The sequence below is a fragment of the Mustelus asterias genome, chromosome 10, assembly GCF_964213995.1.
Source record: "Mustelus asterias chromosome 10, sMusAst1.hap1.1, whole genome shotgun sequence".
Lineage (NCBI taxonomy): Eukaryota > Metazoa > Chordata > Chondrichthyes > Carcharhiniformes > Triakidae > Mustelus > Mustelus asterias.
The window spans coordinates 58,462,291-58,482,230 of record NC_135810.1 but is presented as its reverse complement, the minus strand read 5'-3'; the positions used below and the strand labels follow the sequence as shown (position 1 = coordinate 58,482,230).

General features: G+C 42.5%; 1 protein-coding gene across 4 annotated transcripts in view; it reads right to left on the bottom strand.

Moving 5' to 3' along the window:
- Positions 1–6,582: 6,582 nt before the first annotated feature.
- Positions 6,583–19,940, bottom strand: part of khk (ketohexokinase) — a 54,446-nt gene continuing 41,088 nt past the window's right edge. For all 4 annotated transcript variants that reach the window (XM_078222787.1, XM_078222789.1, XM_078222786.1 and 1 more), the window contains 4 exons: positions 15,414–15,560; positions 12,757–12,845; positions 9,654–9,808; positions 6,583–7,533 (listed from right to left, as the gene is read on the bottom strand). In XM_078222787.1, the coding sequence (XP_078078913.1) occupies positions 7,445–7,533; positions 9,654–9,808; positions 12,757–12,845; positions 15,414–15,560 (480 nt within the window). In that variant the 3' untranslated portion in view covers positions 6,583–7,444. The remainder of the gene's footprint in view (positions 7,534–9,653; positions 9,809–12,756; positions 12,846–15,413; positions 15,561–19,940) is intronic.

The window sequence follows — 19,940 nt, the reverse complement described above, 5'->3', positions numbered from 1 at the left end:
AAGTTTCTATCAGATCTCCCCTCAACCTCCTAAACTCCAATGAATATAATCCCACGATCCTCAGACGTTCATCGTATGTCAGGCCTACCATTCCTGGGATCATCCGTGTGAATCTCCGCTGGACCCGCTCCAGTGCCAGTATGTCCTTCCTGAGGTGTGGGGCCCAAAATTGCTCACAGTACTCCAAATGGGGCCTAACCAGTGCTTTATAAAGCCTCAGAAGTACATCCCTGCTTTTGTATTCCAAGCCTCTTGAGATAAATGACAACATTACATTTGCTTTCTTAATTACGGACTCAACCTGCAAGTTTACCTTTAGAGAATCCTGGACTAGGACTCCCAAGTCCCTTTGCACTTTAGCATTATGAATTTTGTCACCGTTTAGAAAATAGTCCATGCCTCTATTCTTTTTTCCAAAGTGTACGACCTCGCACTTGCCCACGTTGAATTTCATCAGCCACTTCTTGGACCACTCTCCTAAACTGTCTAAATCTTTCTGCAGCCTCCCCACCTCCTCAATACTACCTGCCCCTCCACCTATCTTTGTATCATCGGCAAACTTGGCCAGAATGCTCCCAGTCCCGTCCTCTAGATCGTTAATATATAAAGAGAACAGCTGTGGCCCCAACACTGAACCCTGCGTATGATAACCCCCTACGATCTGCATGGGGAATCACTAATTGACCTCCCAGTTGGGCTCATTGAATATGAGCTCCCTGGGGATTGGTAATTAGCCAACTCGGTGGAGCTTGTATACCAAGCCCTGTATAAAGCAAGACCCTGAGTGGGTCCATTATCCTTTTAGTCCCAGTTAGTACCTGTTGTGTTCACCACAGGCTTGTGGGAATTATTTATTTTCAATTAGCGCAATAAAAGCACAGTTCCTTCACAGCCGACTCCCGGGGTTAACATAAGAAGCAAAACATAGGGTTGAATAAAGGAGAAAAAAGTGAAAAAGAGGACAGAAAAAGACAGAGAAACAATACTCAGACTTTGTGCATCAAATCCTTTAACTTACAGTGAGAAATACCAGAGGAGATCCACCATTTCATAATAATTGTCTTTTTTGGATGCTGTAAGATTAACGGTCCTACCAGCTTGTCCTGCCACGGTTGAAGAATGCCTTAAATGAGCCTCCCTGGGTCACTGCCTATGGGGGTTGTGGAGGTAGAAATGATCAGTGATTTCCAAAGCATATTGGATGGACACTCGAGAGAAATGGGCTTGCAGGACTACAGGAATAGAGAGAGAAAGGGATGACTGGATTTCTGTATAATGGAGCCAACATTGACATGATGGGCCAAATGGCCTCCTCCTGTTCCATACTATCTCTATGACTCTATATCATACACCTGACCAAGGAATGAAAATGAAGGGTGAAAACTGGAAACAACGCCAATTTTTAAAATTCAGGGCAAGAACAGGAAAGGCAGTGACACAGTCCTGCCCTATGCCTGTAAACTCCTCGTCCCACAACTTTCCAAGATGTCTGCATTCATCTAATTCTGGCCCCTTGAGCATCCCCAATTTTAACTGATCCATAATTGGTGGTCACACCTTTAGTTGCCTAGGACCTAATTTCCAGAATTTCTCTGGAACCTCTCCAGCAGCTATCCAAACGAAAGAGATTGTCATCGACTTCAGGGAGTGTAAAGGAGAACGTGCCCCTGTCCACATCAACGGGACGAAGTAGAAAGGGTCGGGAGCTTCAGGTTTTTAGGTGTCCAGATCACCAACAACCTGTCCTGATCCCCCCCCATGCCAACACTATAGTTAAGAAAGCCCACCAACTTTTCTCAGAAGACTAAGGAAATTTGGCATGTCAGCTACAACTCTCACCAACTTTTACAGATGCACCATAGAAAGCATTCTTTCTGGTTGTATCACAGCTTGGTATGGCTCCTGCTCTACCCAAGACCACAAGAAACTACAAAAGGTTGTGAATGTAGCCCAATCCATCATGCAAACCAGCCTCCCATCCATTGACTATGTCTACACTTCCCAGTGCCTCGGCAAAGCAGCCAGCATAATTAAGGACCCCACGCACCCTGGTCATTCTCTCTTCCACCTTCTTCCGTCAGGAAAAAGATATAAAAGTCTGAGGTCACGTATCAACTGACTCAAGAACAGGTTCTTCCTGGCTATTGTCAGATTTTTGAATGGACTTACTTTGCATTAAGTTGATCTTTCTCTACACCCGAGCTATGTCTGTAACACTACATTCTGCACTGTCTCATTTCCTTCTCTATGAACAGTATGCTTTGTCTGTATAGTGCGCAAGAAACAATACTTTTCACTGTATGTTACAATAATATATCAATAAATAAATCAAGCTCTATCCTTTTCAATTCCCTTCACCTCTCCACCTCCCTCTCCTTTGCACAGTGGTTAGCACTGCTGCCTTACAGCGCCAGGGACCCGGGTTCGATTCCAATCTTGGGTCACTGTCTGTGTGGAGTTTGCATGTTCTCCTCGTATCTGTGTGGGTTTCCTCCGGGTGCTCCGATTTCCTCCCACATTCTGAAAGACGTGCTGGTTAGTTGCATTGACCCAAACAGGCACCAGAATGTGGTGACCAGGGCAATTTCATTGTAACTTCATTGCAGTGTTAATGTAAGCCTTACTTGTGACTAATAAATAAACTTTAAAACTTTTTTAAGATCATCTTTAAAATTATCTCTTTGACCATAACTCATTCTCTAACTGTCATTTTCTTGATTAAGCACGTAGGAAGCATCTTGGGACTTTATTTTATTTTTAAAGACTAAATAAATGCAAATTATTGCTGATAAAAAGCTTCTTTTCGTTGTATGTCATCAAAGCACATTTAGCAGAGTCAGCTCATGCACCTTGCCTGATGATTTATTTTTCATGCATGATTTTCCAACAGTTAAATTAACAAATATTTATGGAACTAAACTCTTATTTTAGGATTGTTCCCATGATAGGTCAATTTATTTGAAAAGAACAATTCATCTCAAGATTATCGTGTAACATTTAAGTCTATGTATGAGAAAAGAGTCATAAATTATATTCTAGACTAGAGCAGGACATTGCCATACTGATATTTTTCTCTAAATAGTATCCTTATCTAACCCTATATTCCTGCCCATTTCCGATACGCTAATACTTGACCTTCCTGAGCAGCTATCTAATTTCCTTTTAAAAGAATTAAAGTAATTGGCTTTTATGCTTTTTTTTTTACAGAAAATTCCATATTTTAAAAACCTCTGATTCAGTGGTTTCTGTGATTATTTTAAATTTTATGTTCTTACATTGCCATCTTACCGCCCAGTGGGGAGAAACAATATTTACCTTGTCAAGATCTTGTCAATTCTATAACCCTTCCCCACTGTAATGAGGTAAACTTTTCAAGTCTCTCTTTGTAAAGCTTAAACCGCCCCTGAAAACAATGAGTCTATCTCCCGTTCCATTCTTTATAAATCATTCCTATAATAGTATTAAAAAACAGTACACAATATTCCAACTGCACTTCACTAAAGTCTTACACAAATTCAATTTTCTATGCCTCTGGATACAAAGTCAAGGATTCATTTGATTAAATTAAGTATTTATTACCACATTAAAAACTTAAATCATACATCTTAAAACCACAGAACCACTGCTGCATTCAATAAGCATCTTGTTTATGTTTCACCAGATGCTTTAATTTGCATACGCGTACAAAGTGAACAGAGGAGCCCAGATACATTAGATTGGGATCTTTGATTTTTAAACATGACTTCGTCAGCCGGCCTTTACATTCAGCAACAGCAATTCAATGGTCTTCAAAGTAGGATGCACCTTCACAGACATTTCGCTTGCCACGCTTACTTATCTTGAGCAAGTTGTTCACATTTATTCCCAACTGTTTCAGAGACCCTTTGAGTAAACTTTATAATCTATTTTGTTGCTTCATCATGAGATTGCTTCCCAATCATGAATGCACCATAAAAAATTCTTCATTCACCAGTTACTCATGCAGCATCGTGACTAGTGTAGTTTTGCCTTTATGATTAGTGCTTCTGTAGTTGATATGTCAGCTATTTTTAAGAACTTTAGTGAAAATGGAATGTAGTCCTTGCCTGGGGCTGGTTGGAAGTGTACCGTAGTCATGCCAAGTTGCCAAGAGATTCATAATTGTTTGCACATCGGTATGGAAAAGATCCTTGAAAAACAAATAATTGGTCATTTTATTCATAACATTTTTGAAAGAATTCTAATAGCAATGTGGGTTCAAAAAGGGAAATGGAAAATAATGCAGATGCTGGAAATGTGAAATAAAACAGAAAATACTGGAAACACTCAGCAGGTCAGGCAGCATCTGAGAGAAACCGAGTTAATTGTTTTTAATAAATGACAACCCTTGATCAGAACACCCTGAGTGTTCCCAGTATTTTCTCTTTTTATTCATATGAGGGGATCGTAAAATCCCATCAGGACTTCCATGATCAGCTGAGGCAGTTTATCCCCATCTTGGCTGGTGAATGGTGCCATTGCTATGTCCTAAAACCCCAGCCATATTCTCTGTTCCATTATTTTATTGTGACTTTGGTTGACTCCTTTTTTGGCACAAGTGCTAGGAATGTTATAAATGTGAAAAATAAATTTATTTTCAGATATCAATCCTTATGGAAGTTATGTCACAGTTCAAAGTTTCAAATGTTTCCCCACAAAGTTATCCCACAGTCTTCAAAAATAAGTATGGGGATAAATGCTGACATATTCATTTCAGTGCATGCAGACACCAATCAGCAGGTAGTTCTTGTAGTGAAACATGACAATATACCGAAAAAACTGACAGTGTACACACTATTCATTGGTTGAAAGCAGACATTAAAGAGAACAAAGACATTATATTGTATACTATTTGCATACTAATATAGTGAACATAGTTATATGATGTACACAGAGCTGATACTGCATACATATTATCAGGGAAGATGACAGCTTTTAACAGTGCATATACATTAGAGTACATACTCTGACCTGGACATCTCCATTTTGTTAGTATACCTTTGGTAATATTTTCTGAAAGTTCAATGCATTTCTCCCTTCAAAGAAGAGGAGGAAATCAAATGTTGTAAGAGAACAACTGATCAAGGTAAATTCAGAAGTATAAATGACATATTACAGAGTGTCGTATTTTCAATGTTGGATCTCAAATAAGGAATAGGAAATTTTGTAAACTGGTCATGCTGTTACAGTTGTAACTTTGACATGAATTGTTTGTAAACACGGAATCCAATATGCACAAATCTCAGCTATTGATCGAACAAACATATAAAATAATGATTGGCTAATTTGTTCTAGTTGCTAACATTCCCACTCTTCCACACTAGAATTCCACAAGAAGTAATTTGGATGAAGTTCTCAGCTCCAAACAGCCCCTGAATTTAGTAAATCTTATTAACATTAGGTGTGATCCTCCCGGTTATTGAACTACAAGATTTCCAAATAAACTGATATCAAACAACCATGCCATTGATCGATTGCGTGTGACTGAAATATTAAACTAGGTTTTCAGGAACCAATTATGAATCAAGTCATTCAATGACTTGTTTCGGTCCAAAGTTCAGTGGATTTACTACACTGCAAACTCGCATCTTCATATATTCAACTTTAAGCAAGCTGGAACAAATGACTTTAGAACTATGGATTCCATAGCTTTCCATCACATGGAGCTTTTCATGCCCCATGCCTGGGTCTATTGTAGATTAATTGATTGCTATGGTTAGTCAACAACTCTATTATATTATCATTATTATCATGTGCCTACCAGATGATGGAAGGCAAACTCGACCGACTACGATCTTTTTTCATTCGGCAATTCCCATGTTCTCATGTGAAGGAACATAGAAACAGGTGTAGGCCATTTGGCCCCTTGAGCCTGTTCTATCATTCAATATGATCATGACTAAACTGCAGCCTACCTTGGCCCTTCCCCTTAATACCCCTGCTCAACAATAATCGAACAATCTAGATTTAAAATTAGTGATTGATCCACCATCAACTGCCATCTTCAGGGAAGAGTTCCAAATTTCTACCCCCCTTTTGTAGAAGTGTTCCCTAATTTCACTCCTGAAAAATCTGACTATTTTTTACATGAGCCCTCGTTGCTATACTCCAGAAAAGTTAAAGTTTATTTATTAGTCACAAGTAAGGCTTACATTAACACTGCAATGAAGTTACTGTGAAATTCCCCTAATCGCCACAGTCCGGCAACTGTTCAGTTCAAAGCACCTTTCAATCAGCACGTCTTTCAGAATGTGGGAGGAAACCGGAGCACCCGGAGAAAACCCACACAGACATAGGGAGAACGCGGGTCCCTAGAGCTGTGAGGCAGCAGTGCTAACCACTGTGCCACGGTAGCACAGTGGTTAGCACTGCTGCTTCACAGCTCCAGGGTCCCGGGTTCGATTCCCGGCTCGGGTCACTGTCTGTGTGGAGTTTGCACATTCTCCTCGTGTCTGCGTGGGTTTCCTCCGGGTGCTCCGGTTTCCTCCCACAGTCCAAAGATGTGCGGGTTAGGTTGATTGGCCAGGTTAAAAATTGTCCCTGAGATGTGTAGTTAGAGGGATTAGCGGGTAAAATATGTGGGGGTAGGGCCTGGGTGGGATTGTGGTCGGTGCAGACTCGATGGGCCGAATGGCCTCCTTCTGCACTGTAGGGTTTCTATGAAATTCTATGCTGCTTCAGAAAGCCATGTGGTGAAGGATAGAAGAGGAGAAAATCTTTATACACTTTCATAGGCATTACTTGCAGGAGTACATATTGCAAATATGCATCTCCTAACCCAACAACCACGGTTTCAGTCTGTACAGCTAACATTTTGAATCTAGATGACCCTTTGTCAGAGCTGAAGACAAAGTTTCTTCCAGGAATGCCTACCCTGAGGAAGTACTGCTCTTCTCCCCAACAGAATTTCCGTTTGTCTCTTTCACCTTGTCCACCATCATTGCTTTCCATTTCCCTCCTGGTGTTTGACAAGGTTTTAACCAAAACTCGCTTTCACAGCCATATTTCCTTCCTCATTCTTTGTCTTCAGCTCTGACAAAGGGTCATCCAGACTTGAAACATTGGCTCTATTCTTTCTCCACAGGTGCGGTCAGATTGGCTGAGATTTTCCAGCATTTTCTGTTTCTCTTTCAGGTTCCAGCATGTACAGTAATTTGCTTTTATCTTTGTTTCAATCTGTACCAATTTGTAGGAGCACAAATGAATCCTCAGTTAATGTCTACCCTGTACAAACTAGACTCTCTGTCTATCCTAACTGATCTCTTAACATTTTGATCATTATTGTGTTTAATTGTTTGAAAATCAAAGGAAATCAGCAAAACCATTATCTATTTGCATATCAGGTGGTACATGAATGAATATGTAGGTTCCTCTGTAGATCTTTCTCATTCCTATGATATGTGGCTATTCATTCCTCTCACACATTTCATCGGACAATTCCATCATATCCTTGAATTCCACACTTTCTCCCTGCAATCTGGCATCCAAATGTCAGTGATTCCTGGATAGATTTGCCTGTAGGAAAATCACAACACAGAGTGTCATGCTGATCATTGTGTAATATTACCAAAGTTTATCCAAATAACTTGAAGAATCATATACTTTTGTGATCCTTTCATTATACTCTTGGGTTATATTCTAATCAATGTAAATACTGAAGGTGAAATCTTGTCCCCTGACCCATGGTGAGTTTGGTGGTGAAGGGGAGGGGAGCAGTTAATGGAGTCGGAATCATTATATGGTTTCAAGAAGGAGATAGATATATTTCTGATTTAAAAATAACGGGTTAAAGGGATATGGGGAACAGGTAGGAGATGGATTTGAGACCAGGGAAAGATCAGCCATGATCTGATTAAATGGCGGAGCAGGCTCGAAGGGCTGAATTGCCTACTTTCTATGTTCTTATGAGTGGGAGGGTGGCAAGTGGTGGAACCTTCAGTCTGTGGCAAGAAGGTTTTTGGACACCCTTCCAACCCTGCTGCCAATTGAGGCTCTTAAGGATCTCAGTTATTGTCCACTTAAGTGTCACATCCCGCCACTCTTGGTATTAACCTGTGTTTGCAGGTTTTTTTGTGAGTGACCCTACTGAGTAAGAGCTTGCCTCTGATTGGCTGGCAGCTCTCAGCAGGCAGGACACCTGCCCATGGGGTCCTTAATCTGGGGTGAAGGTCCGCTGCTGACCTATCATATGCCTGAGCGCTACAAGATGTGGTTGGGCTTCCCAAAAGACTCTCCAACCAGCAGCTGAGACCCCCATTGCTTTTACAAGATTCAACTGAGAGTAACAAGATCATTTGGCAATGTTATAGAATGCCACAAAAGTAGCATTCCTACTGCGTGGTTTGTCAATATAAATGCAACATGGTACTAAGCTATTTAAATCAGCAAGGTCCAAGATGCCACTTTGTACTCAATTAACTGATCTTAGGCAGGGTGGTAATTGGAGGAAACTACAATTAGCTTCAGTGACTATAGCTGAGAAAGGAAATATTCATTAACCTTTCCAGACCTAATCCAGTGATTTTTAATATTTTTTAAAAATTACGTGTATGGGTATCTGGGTGAAGACAGGGTCAATCCTGACTGCAGTGTGATCCACAACCAAATAACGGGACTGATGGATGAGGAGAGATTGAGTCGGTTAGGATTATATTCATTGGAGTATAGAAGAATGAAGGGGGATCCCATAGAAACCTATAAAGTTCAACAGGGCTAGACAGGGTAGGTACAGGAAGAATGTTCCCAATGGCTGGGGAGTCGAGAACCGGGGTCAAAGTCTGAGGATTCGGGATAGACCATTTAGGACTGAATGAGGAAAAATTTCTTCACCCAGAGAATAGTGAGCCTGTGAATTCTCTACCACAGAAAGCTGTCGAGGCCAAAACGTTGTATGTTTTCAAGGAGGAGTTAGATATAGTTCTGGGGCTAAAAGGATTAAAGGATATGGGGGAAAACAGGAACAGATTACTGAGTTGGTTGATCAGCTATGATCATAATTAATGGTGGAGCAGGCTTGAAAGGTTGAATGGCCTACCCCTATTTTCTATGTTCAACTCATCTCACTTTGCAAATTCACACATGAATGCTGACTTCAGCAAAGTGAAACCCAAGGAACCACATCATGCTGGAGGTCTGTGCCTTAATGAAAGAAAAAAGGGCAAGGATAGAATATCTCAATTTTTAAAATATGTTTTGATGTCCTTAACCCCACCTTCACTCACAGGCAGAAGTAACTTTACTTTAGATCTAAGAGATAACTTGTTCGATTCTCTCTCTCTCTGGAAAAGTATCTTGTCTCCACTTTGCCCTTGTAGCCAGGTTGAAATGAGGAACTCACCAAATGAGAACTCACCAAATGCATATGTACAACTTACATGTCCAGAGTACAGTTGTCACCCTATCTATTGAGGGAGAGTGAAAAAAACCTATGGACATCACTGTGGAGTGTTGATTTCAGAAAGCCTGGGTTGCCTTGACAAACATTTGAACAAGGTTCTCTGAATCTACCTCTGGAGAAAGTTTATTTTACTTCAAGCCAACTTATTAAAATACAACCACGCCTTCCCCTGCCACAAAATATGACTACTCACCTCCCTCCAAAAAATCTAGATATCACAGTAATCAAATAGACCCACCATTACACAGTGAAAATAATATAGCTGCGTTGAATGTATCTCCCGCTCCAAGGGTATCCACAAGCTTTTCAGGAGGAAAGGCATTTGAATGAAAGACTCCATCAGGACCCATTGCATCAGCTCCTTTCTCAGCCCAGGCACAGATAAGGTAAGCGCTAAAGGAGAGAAAGAGAGTTAAGTCTGTAGCGTAACTTTGTGCTTCCAATGACATTTCATTTCTAATTCTTTATCAGAGAAAGGGTAATAACTTATGGAAAATGTTTTATCAAAATAACTCGGACTGTGAGTACCAGAAGCAAAGAGATTGATGTTAGATCATCTTAAACATTCAGCTTAATGAGGCTATAAAATAACAAACCATACTCCAGGGTTTATTTGTACAGGGACAGAATTTAAAAGTAAAGAAGTTAGACTAAACTTATGTTAAACTTTGGTTAGACCACACTTGTAGGACTGTGTACAATTCCTGTTGCTATATTATAGAACATAGAACAGTACAGCACAGTACAGGCCCTTCGGCCCTCGATGTTATGCCGAGCTTTGTCCGAAACTAAGATCAAGTTATCCCAGTCCCTATCTTTCATGGAGCTAAGCTCACTCTCCTGGGACTGTACGTCTCAGTTCTCCTCTGCTCTACACCAGGGCAAAACGAAGGAGCAATGTGTCACTCTGGAACTTGGCTTCCATCTTCCTGAACTAATTATAACTAATTATAGGAAGGATATGATGTTATGGAATCAATGGGCGGAATCTTACTGGTCCCACTAAAATGGCTTTGACAGTGGGATTGGGAGGGAAGTAGGGCAGGAGGGAATGGGATTGGCAAGCTGACGAGTTCCGGCTCCTAAGCTGCTCTTGCCAAACGTGGTGGTGAGGGGGATGGAGGGTGGAGGGGAGACGCAGCAAGAACCTGGCAGTGGCGGGTAACCAATAAACATTTACATGCCCCATTGTTCATTGAGGGTAAAGCCCAGCTGGTGTCTGGAGGCAGCTTGCCAGTGGCTGGCCTGGGGATCTGCGTGCCTCTAATTCTTACCCCTCACCAGACCACAAGATTACAACTGCGGCCCAAGGCCCCACTTCATGACCTGGCAGCTGGGGCCACAAGTATTTTAAAAATTTTAATGCAAATTCCATCTTGAGGAGCCCTCAGTGCCACAGCATTACCCACCTCTCCGGGTGGGACTTCCAGCAGGATAACGCTGCAGGCCCTCACATCGGGCTGGCTGGTTGTCTATTCCACTGGGGCGGCACGGTAGCACAGTGGTTAGCACTGCTGCTTCACAGCTCCAGGGACCTGGGTTCAAATCCCAGCTCGGGTCACTGTCTGTGTGGAGTTTGCACATTCTCCCTGTGTTTGCGTGGGTTTCCTCCGGGTGCTCCGGTTTCCTCCCACAGTCCAAAGATGTGCGGGCTAGGTTGATTGGCCATTCTAAATTGCCCCTTAGTGTCCTGGGATGCATAGGTTAGAGGGATTAGTGGGTAAATATGTAGGGATATGTGGATAGGGCCTGGGTAGGATTGTGGTTGGTGCAGACTCGATGGGCCGAATGGCCTCTTTCTGCACTGTAGGATTCTATGACACCTCAGGACAGTGTCTTGGAGGCAGCCTATTAATTGGGAGCCTCAGGTAAGATCATAGATGTGTAACTCAGGCTTCACCAGCAGGGTCTGGACCCACTTTTGGTTCAGATCTCAAAAAGTCTTCAAAAGCAGTAAGATTCCACTCAGAATCATAGTCATTACAACATAGATGGAGTCTGTTCAGCCAACTGAGTCCATATCAGCCCTCCATCGAGTAACCCAGTCAGTCCCATTTCCCTCTGTAACTTCGTAATCCTGCAGGTTTATTTTTCTCCAATGTCGGTCCAACTTACTTTTGAGTTCACTGAACATCTTTGTTTCCCACACCCTCGTGGGCAGCGAGTTCCAGGTCATTACCACTGGCTGTGTAAAAAATGTTCTCCCTCATGTCCCTCCTGCACCTCTTGCTCAAAACATTATATCTGAGCTTGCTAGTCAAAGATGTGCGGGTTAGCGTGATTGGCCACACAAAATTGCCCCTTCATGTCAGGGGGACTAGCAGAGTAAATACGTGGGGTTACGGGGATAAGGCCTGGGTGGAATAGTTATCGGTACAGACTCGATGGGCTGAATGGCCTCCTTCTGCACTGTAGGGATTCTATGATTCTATTCCTTGCACCATCAGCTAACAGGAACAGCTTTTCTTTGTCTAATCTATCTTATCGAGGGCTGAACTAATAGAGGTCTTCAAACTATGAAAGGTTTTGACAGAGGAAACACAGGGGGTGTTTTCACTTGTGTGGAGGAGCAAAGTTAGAGGTCATTAATATATGATAGTCACCAAGAATTCAGAAGAAACTTCTTTTTGTTCAGAGAGTGGTGACAATATGGAACTCGCTGTGACAGGGAATCGGTGAGGAGAATAGGATAGATGCATTTAAGCAGAAGCTAGATAAGTGTCTGTGGGAGAAAGGGAATAGAGAGAGAATTATGCTGATAGAGATAAATGAGTAAAGATGGGAGGAGGTTTGAGTGGACAATATGGACCAGTTAGGCCGGCTTGGGTCACTGTCTGTGTGGAGTTTGCACATTCTCCTCGTGTCTGCGTGGGTTTCCTCCGGGTGCTCCGGTTTCCTCCCACAGTCCAAAGATGTGCAGGTTAGGTTGATTGGCCGTGCTAAAATTGCCCTTAGTGTCCTGAGATGCGTAGGTTAGAGGGATTAGTGGGTAAATATGTAGGGATACGGAGGTAGGGCCTGGGTGGGATTGTGGTCGGTGCAGACTCGATGGGCCGAATGGCCTCTTTCTGTACTGTAGGGATTCTATGATTCTAAAGGCCTGTTAGTTTGCTGCACGCTCTAACAAATTCTATGTAGGTTGCTGCAGGTTCCAGTAAGGTAAGGTCTAGTAAGTTCACACTGCTGCAAGTACTTGAGCACAGAGGCCTGATGCAATGGCCTGGAGGACAGATGACAATGTGGTAATAAAGTCCTATTTACATGATATATTTTTCATTCAAATCTATTTAGTTCAATGGAATGTGACAGAAAATGCAGGTCAGGTCTCTGGCTGTACTCACCCTGGCTTCACCCGGTTGTAAAGTCCTTTCACTGCTTCTGAAGCTGAATTAAACCCAAAATGTTTGGCAACATCTTTGCTGACAAAAACCTAAGGCACGCAATAGACAAAAAAAAGTATATTTATTTTGCAAGCATGCAGGCAGTGGTCAGTTTGATGGGATTTATTCTTTCTTTATATTTTCAGATGTTTGGTAACAAACTTCATAATGGCCACTGAAAATATGCTGCTTATCTCCTCTTGACTTCCCAAAAATGATCTTAACAGCATCCTAATGTACAAGCTGCTTTTTCTTACAAGCCGCACTCTCCATCTGTTGTCTTACAGAAGATATCCTGACTTTCCTGAAACCTATGCTCTATGGCAGGATAAAAGGCAACTGAACAATGGGCTGCCTTCAAAGAAGTGATAGCTTGGGTACAATCAAGTATATTCCCCCAAAAAGGAGCAGGAGGGTCAACAAATCCAAAATTCCCTGGATGACAAATGAGATACAGGTTAAAATGAAGAAGAAATAGTGTGCTCATGACAGATGGGATAATACAATGGAGAAACATTCCTGCCAAAGGCAATGACAATTTGCATGGTTTGACCGTCTGGCCGCCAGGGAACCTGCAGCGGGTTTGCCTTCAGTGGGACTGGAAAATCCTGCCGGCGGAAAGGGCTGGAAAATCCCTCCCATTGACAAGTTAATGGAATGGGTGGACAAGCGGCAAATAATGTTCAATGTGGAGAAATGTGAAGTGGTTCATTTTTGTAAGAGGAACACGGAGAGGCAATATAAAATAAAGGATACAACTTTAAAGGGAGTCTAGGAACACAGGGACCTAAATGTACATGTTCATAAGTCATTGAAAGAGGTAGGACAGGTTCAGAGAGTAATTAATAAAGCACAGAGTCTCCTGAGCTTTATAAATAGGGGCCAAGTGTTCAAGAGCAAGGAGGTTGTGTTGAACTTGTATAAGGCAATGGTTTGGCGCCAGCTGGAGAATTGCGTCCAGTTCTGGGTATCGCACTTTAGGAAAGATACGAAGACATTGGAGAGAGTGCAGAAATGATTCAAAAGAATGGTTCCAGTGATAAGGAATTTCAGTTCCAAAGATAAACTGGAGAATCTGGGACTGTTTTCCTTGGAGAAAAGAAGGCTGAGAGGAGGTTTGATCGAGATATTTAAAATCATGAGGGGTCCAGACCCTAGAGTTGATAGGGAGACATAGATAGAGAACAAAAGAGCACAGATTTAAAGTTAGTGGCAAAAGCTCAAGTGACAGGAAAATCTGAGAAAATTGAGGAAACTTTTCTTCATGCAGCAAGTGGTTGGGGTCTGGAATGCACAGCCTGAGCGTGTGGTGGAGGCAGGTTCACTCAAGGCATTCAAAAGAGAATTGGACTGTTACCTGAAAAGGAAGAATGTGTAGGCTTACGGGGAGAAGGCACCAAGTGAATGGTTCATTCGGAGAGCTGGTGCTGACATGATGGACTGTCATTCCCTCCTTCTGCACTGTAACAGTTCTGTGATTCTGTGCACTCCTCTTGGAAAACAGCATGACAGGGTGGAAAGGGGAGGGGGGAGGGGGGAGGGGGGGGGGGGGGGGGGAAGCACCCAGCAGGAGGCCATATCTGTCCAGGGTGTTCAGATCTCCTACCTGATCCTCCACTATCCACTATCACACTGTACAACTTTTACACCATCAACTATTAATGTAACATTAAGACAACAATAAATTGAGGCTATTCTGGCTCTTCCTCCAAATTTGGCTCAGTTGGTGAACTTTCCACTCCTGAAGATTAAAGGTTTGGGCCAAAAGAACAATATAAACCCATAATCTTAAGAGAAATTGCTTCAGAGTCAGAAGTGGCATCCTATAGGAGGGGATACAAGCTCGAGGTGCTAACTGCCCAATCGAACAGTTGGGGTGTGTATTATGAATGATCCTATTGCAAGATCATCATGAATTTTGTTTGATGTCTGAACCACATCCCCTACTCCCATGCACCCAGCAGGAGGCCATATCTGTCCAGGGTGTTCAGATCTCCTACCTGATCCTCCACTATCCACTATCACACTGTACAACTTTTACACCATCAACTATTAATGTAACATTAAGACAACAATAAATTGAGGCTATTCTGGCTCTTCCTCCAAATTTGGCTCAGTTGGTGAACTTTCCACTCCTGAAGATTAAAGGTTTGGGCCAAAAGAACAATATAAACCCATAATCTTAAGAGAAATTGCTTCAGAGTCAGAAGTGGCATCCTATAGGAGGGGATACAAGCTCGAGGTGCTAACTGCCCAATCGAACAGTTGGGGTGTGTATTATGAATGATCCTATTGCAAGATCATCATGAATTTTGTTTGATGTCTGAACCACATCCCCTACTCCCATTCACCCTGTCATCTAACGCAACAAAAAAAACCTTGGTCAATGCTCACTCAGACTATTGCTAATCGTGGGGTTTTGCTGGTGGATGCTTTGTTTGCCCACAAAACAATCCAATCACAAGACTAAAAGTAATTCATTCCATGGGGTACTCCTGAGATGTACTGCAATATAACTTTATATAAATGTAATTATTATTGATGTTAATAAACAGGTCAGTTTAATTGACCCAGTTCATATAATAGTCTTTCTTTAACATTTCTAGAGTAAAACATACCACATCTCCATGCCCAAAGAGCTGGTAAAGTTCTTCTCGTGTTTTCTCAATCTCCACAGAGGTGGTAATTTGATGTTCTGCTGGCACAGTGGCATTGTACTGCTCAACTTGCTGTATCATAGCAACCTGCTCAGATGCATTTCTGCCCTAGACATCAATGATCATTATAAAATACATGCTATCATTGTTCATATCTTGTCATTTTACAATAAGGCAGACTAACACACAGGGACACGAGAGACAAAGGGCAGGATTTTCCGGCCACGCTCACCCCAAGACTGGAAAAATCCCGCCCGCAGTCAACAGACTTTTGCACAGTCCTTATCCCGCCTGCTACGATTCCCGTGGCGGGTGGGATGGGAAAATTCCACCCAATATCTGTAACTTCTTAATAGCTTTGACGGGAGGATGGAAACAGATTATCGTTCAGTCTTTGACTATTGGTGTTGTAAACCCCACAGTATGGATGAAAGATGTGGAAGCTGGAAGAAATGAGGCTGGGGGAGAAAGTGTTGCACATCTTCATTGATGATCAGCCTTGATCAAAATGAATGGCAATGCAGACTCAAAGGGCCGAATGGCCGACTCCTGCTTCTATTTTCTATGTTTCTATAACTTCCCGACAAACACAACAGGAAGTCAGTAATCTGGGGACATTTGAGCCGGTCATAGAACATAGAACATTACAGCGCAGTACAGGCCCTTCGGCCCTCGATGTTGCGCCGACCTGTGAAACAAATCTAAAGCCCATCTAACCTACACTATTCCAATATCATCCATATGTTTATCCAATGACCATTTAAATGCCCTTAATGTTGGCGAGTCCACTACTGCTGCAGGCAGGGCATTCCACGCCCTTACCACTCTCTGAGTGAAGAACCTACCTTTGACATCTGTCCTATATCTATTACCCCTCAATTTAAAGCTATGTCCCCTTGTGCTAGCTATCACCATCCGAGGAAAAAGGCTCACACGATCCACCCCCGGTCACTGAAGCAAATTGTTTACTGGCCCAGAGAAAAGCCAGAATTTTCTGAAAACTAAATTCACACTGTGACACGGTGGCACAGTGGTTAGCACTGCTGCCTCACAGCGCCAGGGACCCGGGTTCAATTCCTGGCTTGGAACACTGTCTGTGTGGAGTTTGCACATTCTCCCCGTGTCTGCGTGTGTTTCCTCCGGGTGCTCCAGTTTCCTCCCACAGTCCAAAGATGTGCAGGTTAGGTGGATTGGCCATGCTAAATTTCCCCTTAGTGTCAGGGGGGCTAGCTAGAGTAAATGTGTTGGGTTATGGGGATAAGGCTAGGTGGGAGTATGGTTGGTGCAGACTCGATGGGCTGAATGGCCTCCTTCTGCACTGTAGGATTCTATCTGCAAGCTGGCCAGTGGCAAATTGTGGCAAAGAGGAGATGCCCAGCATTTTACAAATTGCCACATGATGCTGTCTGATTGGTGCCGCTCCACCATTTGCTTCTTAAACATGGCTTCTCAACCTTAACCTCTCCATGATTCTCATTAAGTTGCTGCATTTGTAGATCAATTGTCTACTCTTGTCAGAGAAAGTTAAGGCTAGTTATTAGCAGCTTAAATATTATTTTAACAAACTGATAATTGTTAAAGATTCCTATTCAACCTTGCTTACACAGAAAGTGAACAATTAATCACAGCATGAATTGTTGTCAGAGATTTTTTAAAAGTCAAGCTTTAATCTTACATTTTTATGCTCTTATTTTACCTTTCCCTCTCTCTTTGACCCTCTATTTCCGATTTGACATTGAATTCACCAACTCGAATCCACTCTCCTTCTCGGTCCTTCTAATGATTATTCTTTTACTATTTCTTTCATCCTTTAATCTCATTGGTTACTGTGACACAACACTGGTCCCACTGTTCATCGAGATCCTAGGTGCCCTTTTCCCTCACTGTGCTGATATCAGATCACACTTACAGCAATTATGTGGGGAAACTTTTAAAAAAAAATAAATGTGCAATTGTAATTGTAACTAACGGGTCACTGTGTGTGTGGGGTTTGCACATTCTCCTCGTGAGTGCGTGGGTTTCCTCCGGGTGCTCCGGTTTCCTCCCACAGTCCAAAGATTAGGGTTTAGGTGGATTGGTTATGCTAAATTGCCCCTTAGTGTCAGGGGGACTAGCAGGGTAAATGCGTGGGATTACAGGGATAGGACTTGGATGGGATTGTGGTTGGTGCAGACCCGATGGGCCAAATGGCCTCCTTCTGCACTGTAGGGATTCTATGATTTGATTGTCCACACTTCAATATGCACATAAAGTGAAAATAAAATGTTCCCAAATGTATGATAGATGTGCATCAAAGCTGCAGGATTATAAACCGCCTATTGGTGGGGTTACTAAAAACAACAAGTTCAGTGGTGCCATCAGCAGGTACTGTGTGGTATAAGATCTGCTTTTACGGGGAAAATTAAGATTTGAGAAATTTTAAGCTGTGTAACCAACAGTTCTTATTTACCAGTAGGAGGCCTCATGGTGCAGTGGTAGCACCCCAGCACTGGACCAGAAACTCCTGGTTCGAGTCCAATGCTAGGTCTTGTTGGCCACGGAAGGAGCGTTCAACATGGTGCAAGGGGCTGATAATCAGCTCAGAAATCCATCCACCACTTCCCCCACCATTCCCAAAGGGGAAACAGCAGTATGGGTGTGAAGATACACTGACAGCAACATTTACCAGTAATGCACATAAAAATAGTAAATTCTGAATGTAACAATGTCAATTTATCTTGTGCAGAAATAAGAAAAACAAGCTACAAATACTGAAGCTCTAAAATACAAATAGAAAATGATGGAATACACAGGAAGCATTTTCCCATTCACCTGACACCAGCCTTCATTTCCCAGTTAGTGTGTAACACAGGGACAAGCAGAAGAGGTTCTTTGTTCACTTGGCCTGTCTGTGTATCCCACCAGGAGAGAAATTCATTTGGTTAAGTATTCAAGTACTCAGTGTTTATTTTTAAACTAACAGCCTTGTTTCAATGTTGTATATGGTGAATTAAGTAAGCCCTAGACTGCGATAGCACAGAGTCACTGTATTATTCAAATACTAAAGTGCAGCTGTACCCTCTTAAGATCACAATGTCTAACTGTTGTTAAGGCTCACAGATCCATAGAATCCCTACAGTGGAGAGAGGCCACTCAGCCCATCCAGTCTGCACCGGCTCTCCAAAAGAGCATCTCACCCAGGCCCTCTCACCCTATCCCATAACCCCACCCGATCCCATAATCCATCTAACCTACACATCTTTGGACACTAAGGGGCAATTTAGCATGGCCAATCCTCTTAACCTGCACATCTTTAGACTGTGGGAGGAAACCGGAGCACCCAGAGGAAACCCACACAGACATGGGGAGAATGTGCAAACTCCACACAGACAGTTACCCAAGGCCAGAATTGAACTTGGGTCCCTGTCACTGTGCTAACCACTGTGCCACCAAGACGCCTTCAGATAAGACTTTAATTGTTGTTTAGTTAGGGAGCTGTAGATTGGAAAGCAGTGGTAAATTTCAGGATCCATATTAATCACAACCGACTTTATTGTGTTTTTTCTAAGACTGCTGAATTGTCTATGGAATCACATATGGATTATTGAAAGGTTGGGTTGGGAACCTAATCACGAAGTAAGTGGCTGGAGAAAACTTTTTGAATGGGAGATGGTGGAAATATATAAAACCTAAAAGTAACACCGCAAGGGGTTAATACTGCACTGAAAAAAATGTTTCAAGAGTTTGGGCCAGGATTGTAGATATGAAGCCCAGGAAGGAACATTTTGGAATAGTTGTGCTGGCTTCATTTAGGAACATGAATATAGAGAAATGTTTCTATAATTTGAGGTCAGGACTAGGAACTGGTTGTTGGAGGGAGGGGAGTCAATATTTGTGAAGAGTGGGGTGAGGTTTCACCTTTTCAGAGTTAGGCTAAGAAGCTGAGGTTAAAAAACTTGGAAAGACTGGTGATCTTTGTAAAGCTTCTGCGGAACATGCAGTGGGATCTCCCATATTTCACATGACACCAAAGTAAATTATAGTGGGCAGACTTCATCAGCTTCATTTTCTTATAGTGATTTGATTTAAAATGTTATTAATAGATCCCATAAATATGGACGGACAAAGCTTTTTTCTAAGGGCCATAAGCTGCTGAAGCGGTGTCCGTTTTCAATTTGGGACAGCAAGATCTATATTTTTAGGATCCTTGGGCGGAATTCTCCCAACTCACCCATGGTGCTTTTGGTGGGTACAGAAAATCTGGCGAGAGGCAGAAACCTGCCAGCGTAACGCCTGTTGCAATTCTCCCAATGGCAAGTTAATGGTGGGTCGCTCTTCCCACTGGCAGGTGGCGCAAATGCCATTTGCATCTCATGAATGCTCATTAAAAAGCTGCCACCGGCATCCCATCAGACCTTTCAATCCTGCGTCACGCCAGCGGGAAATTATATCGCCGTCAAATCCACTTGCTGATGACTGATGTGCACAAGACAGACCTCGCTTTGCCAG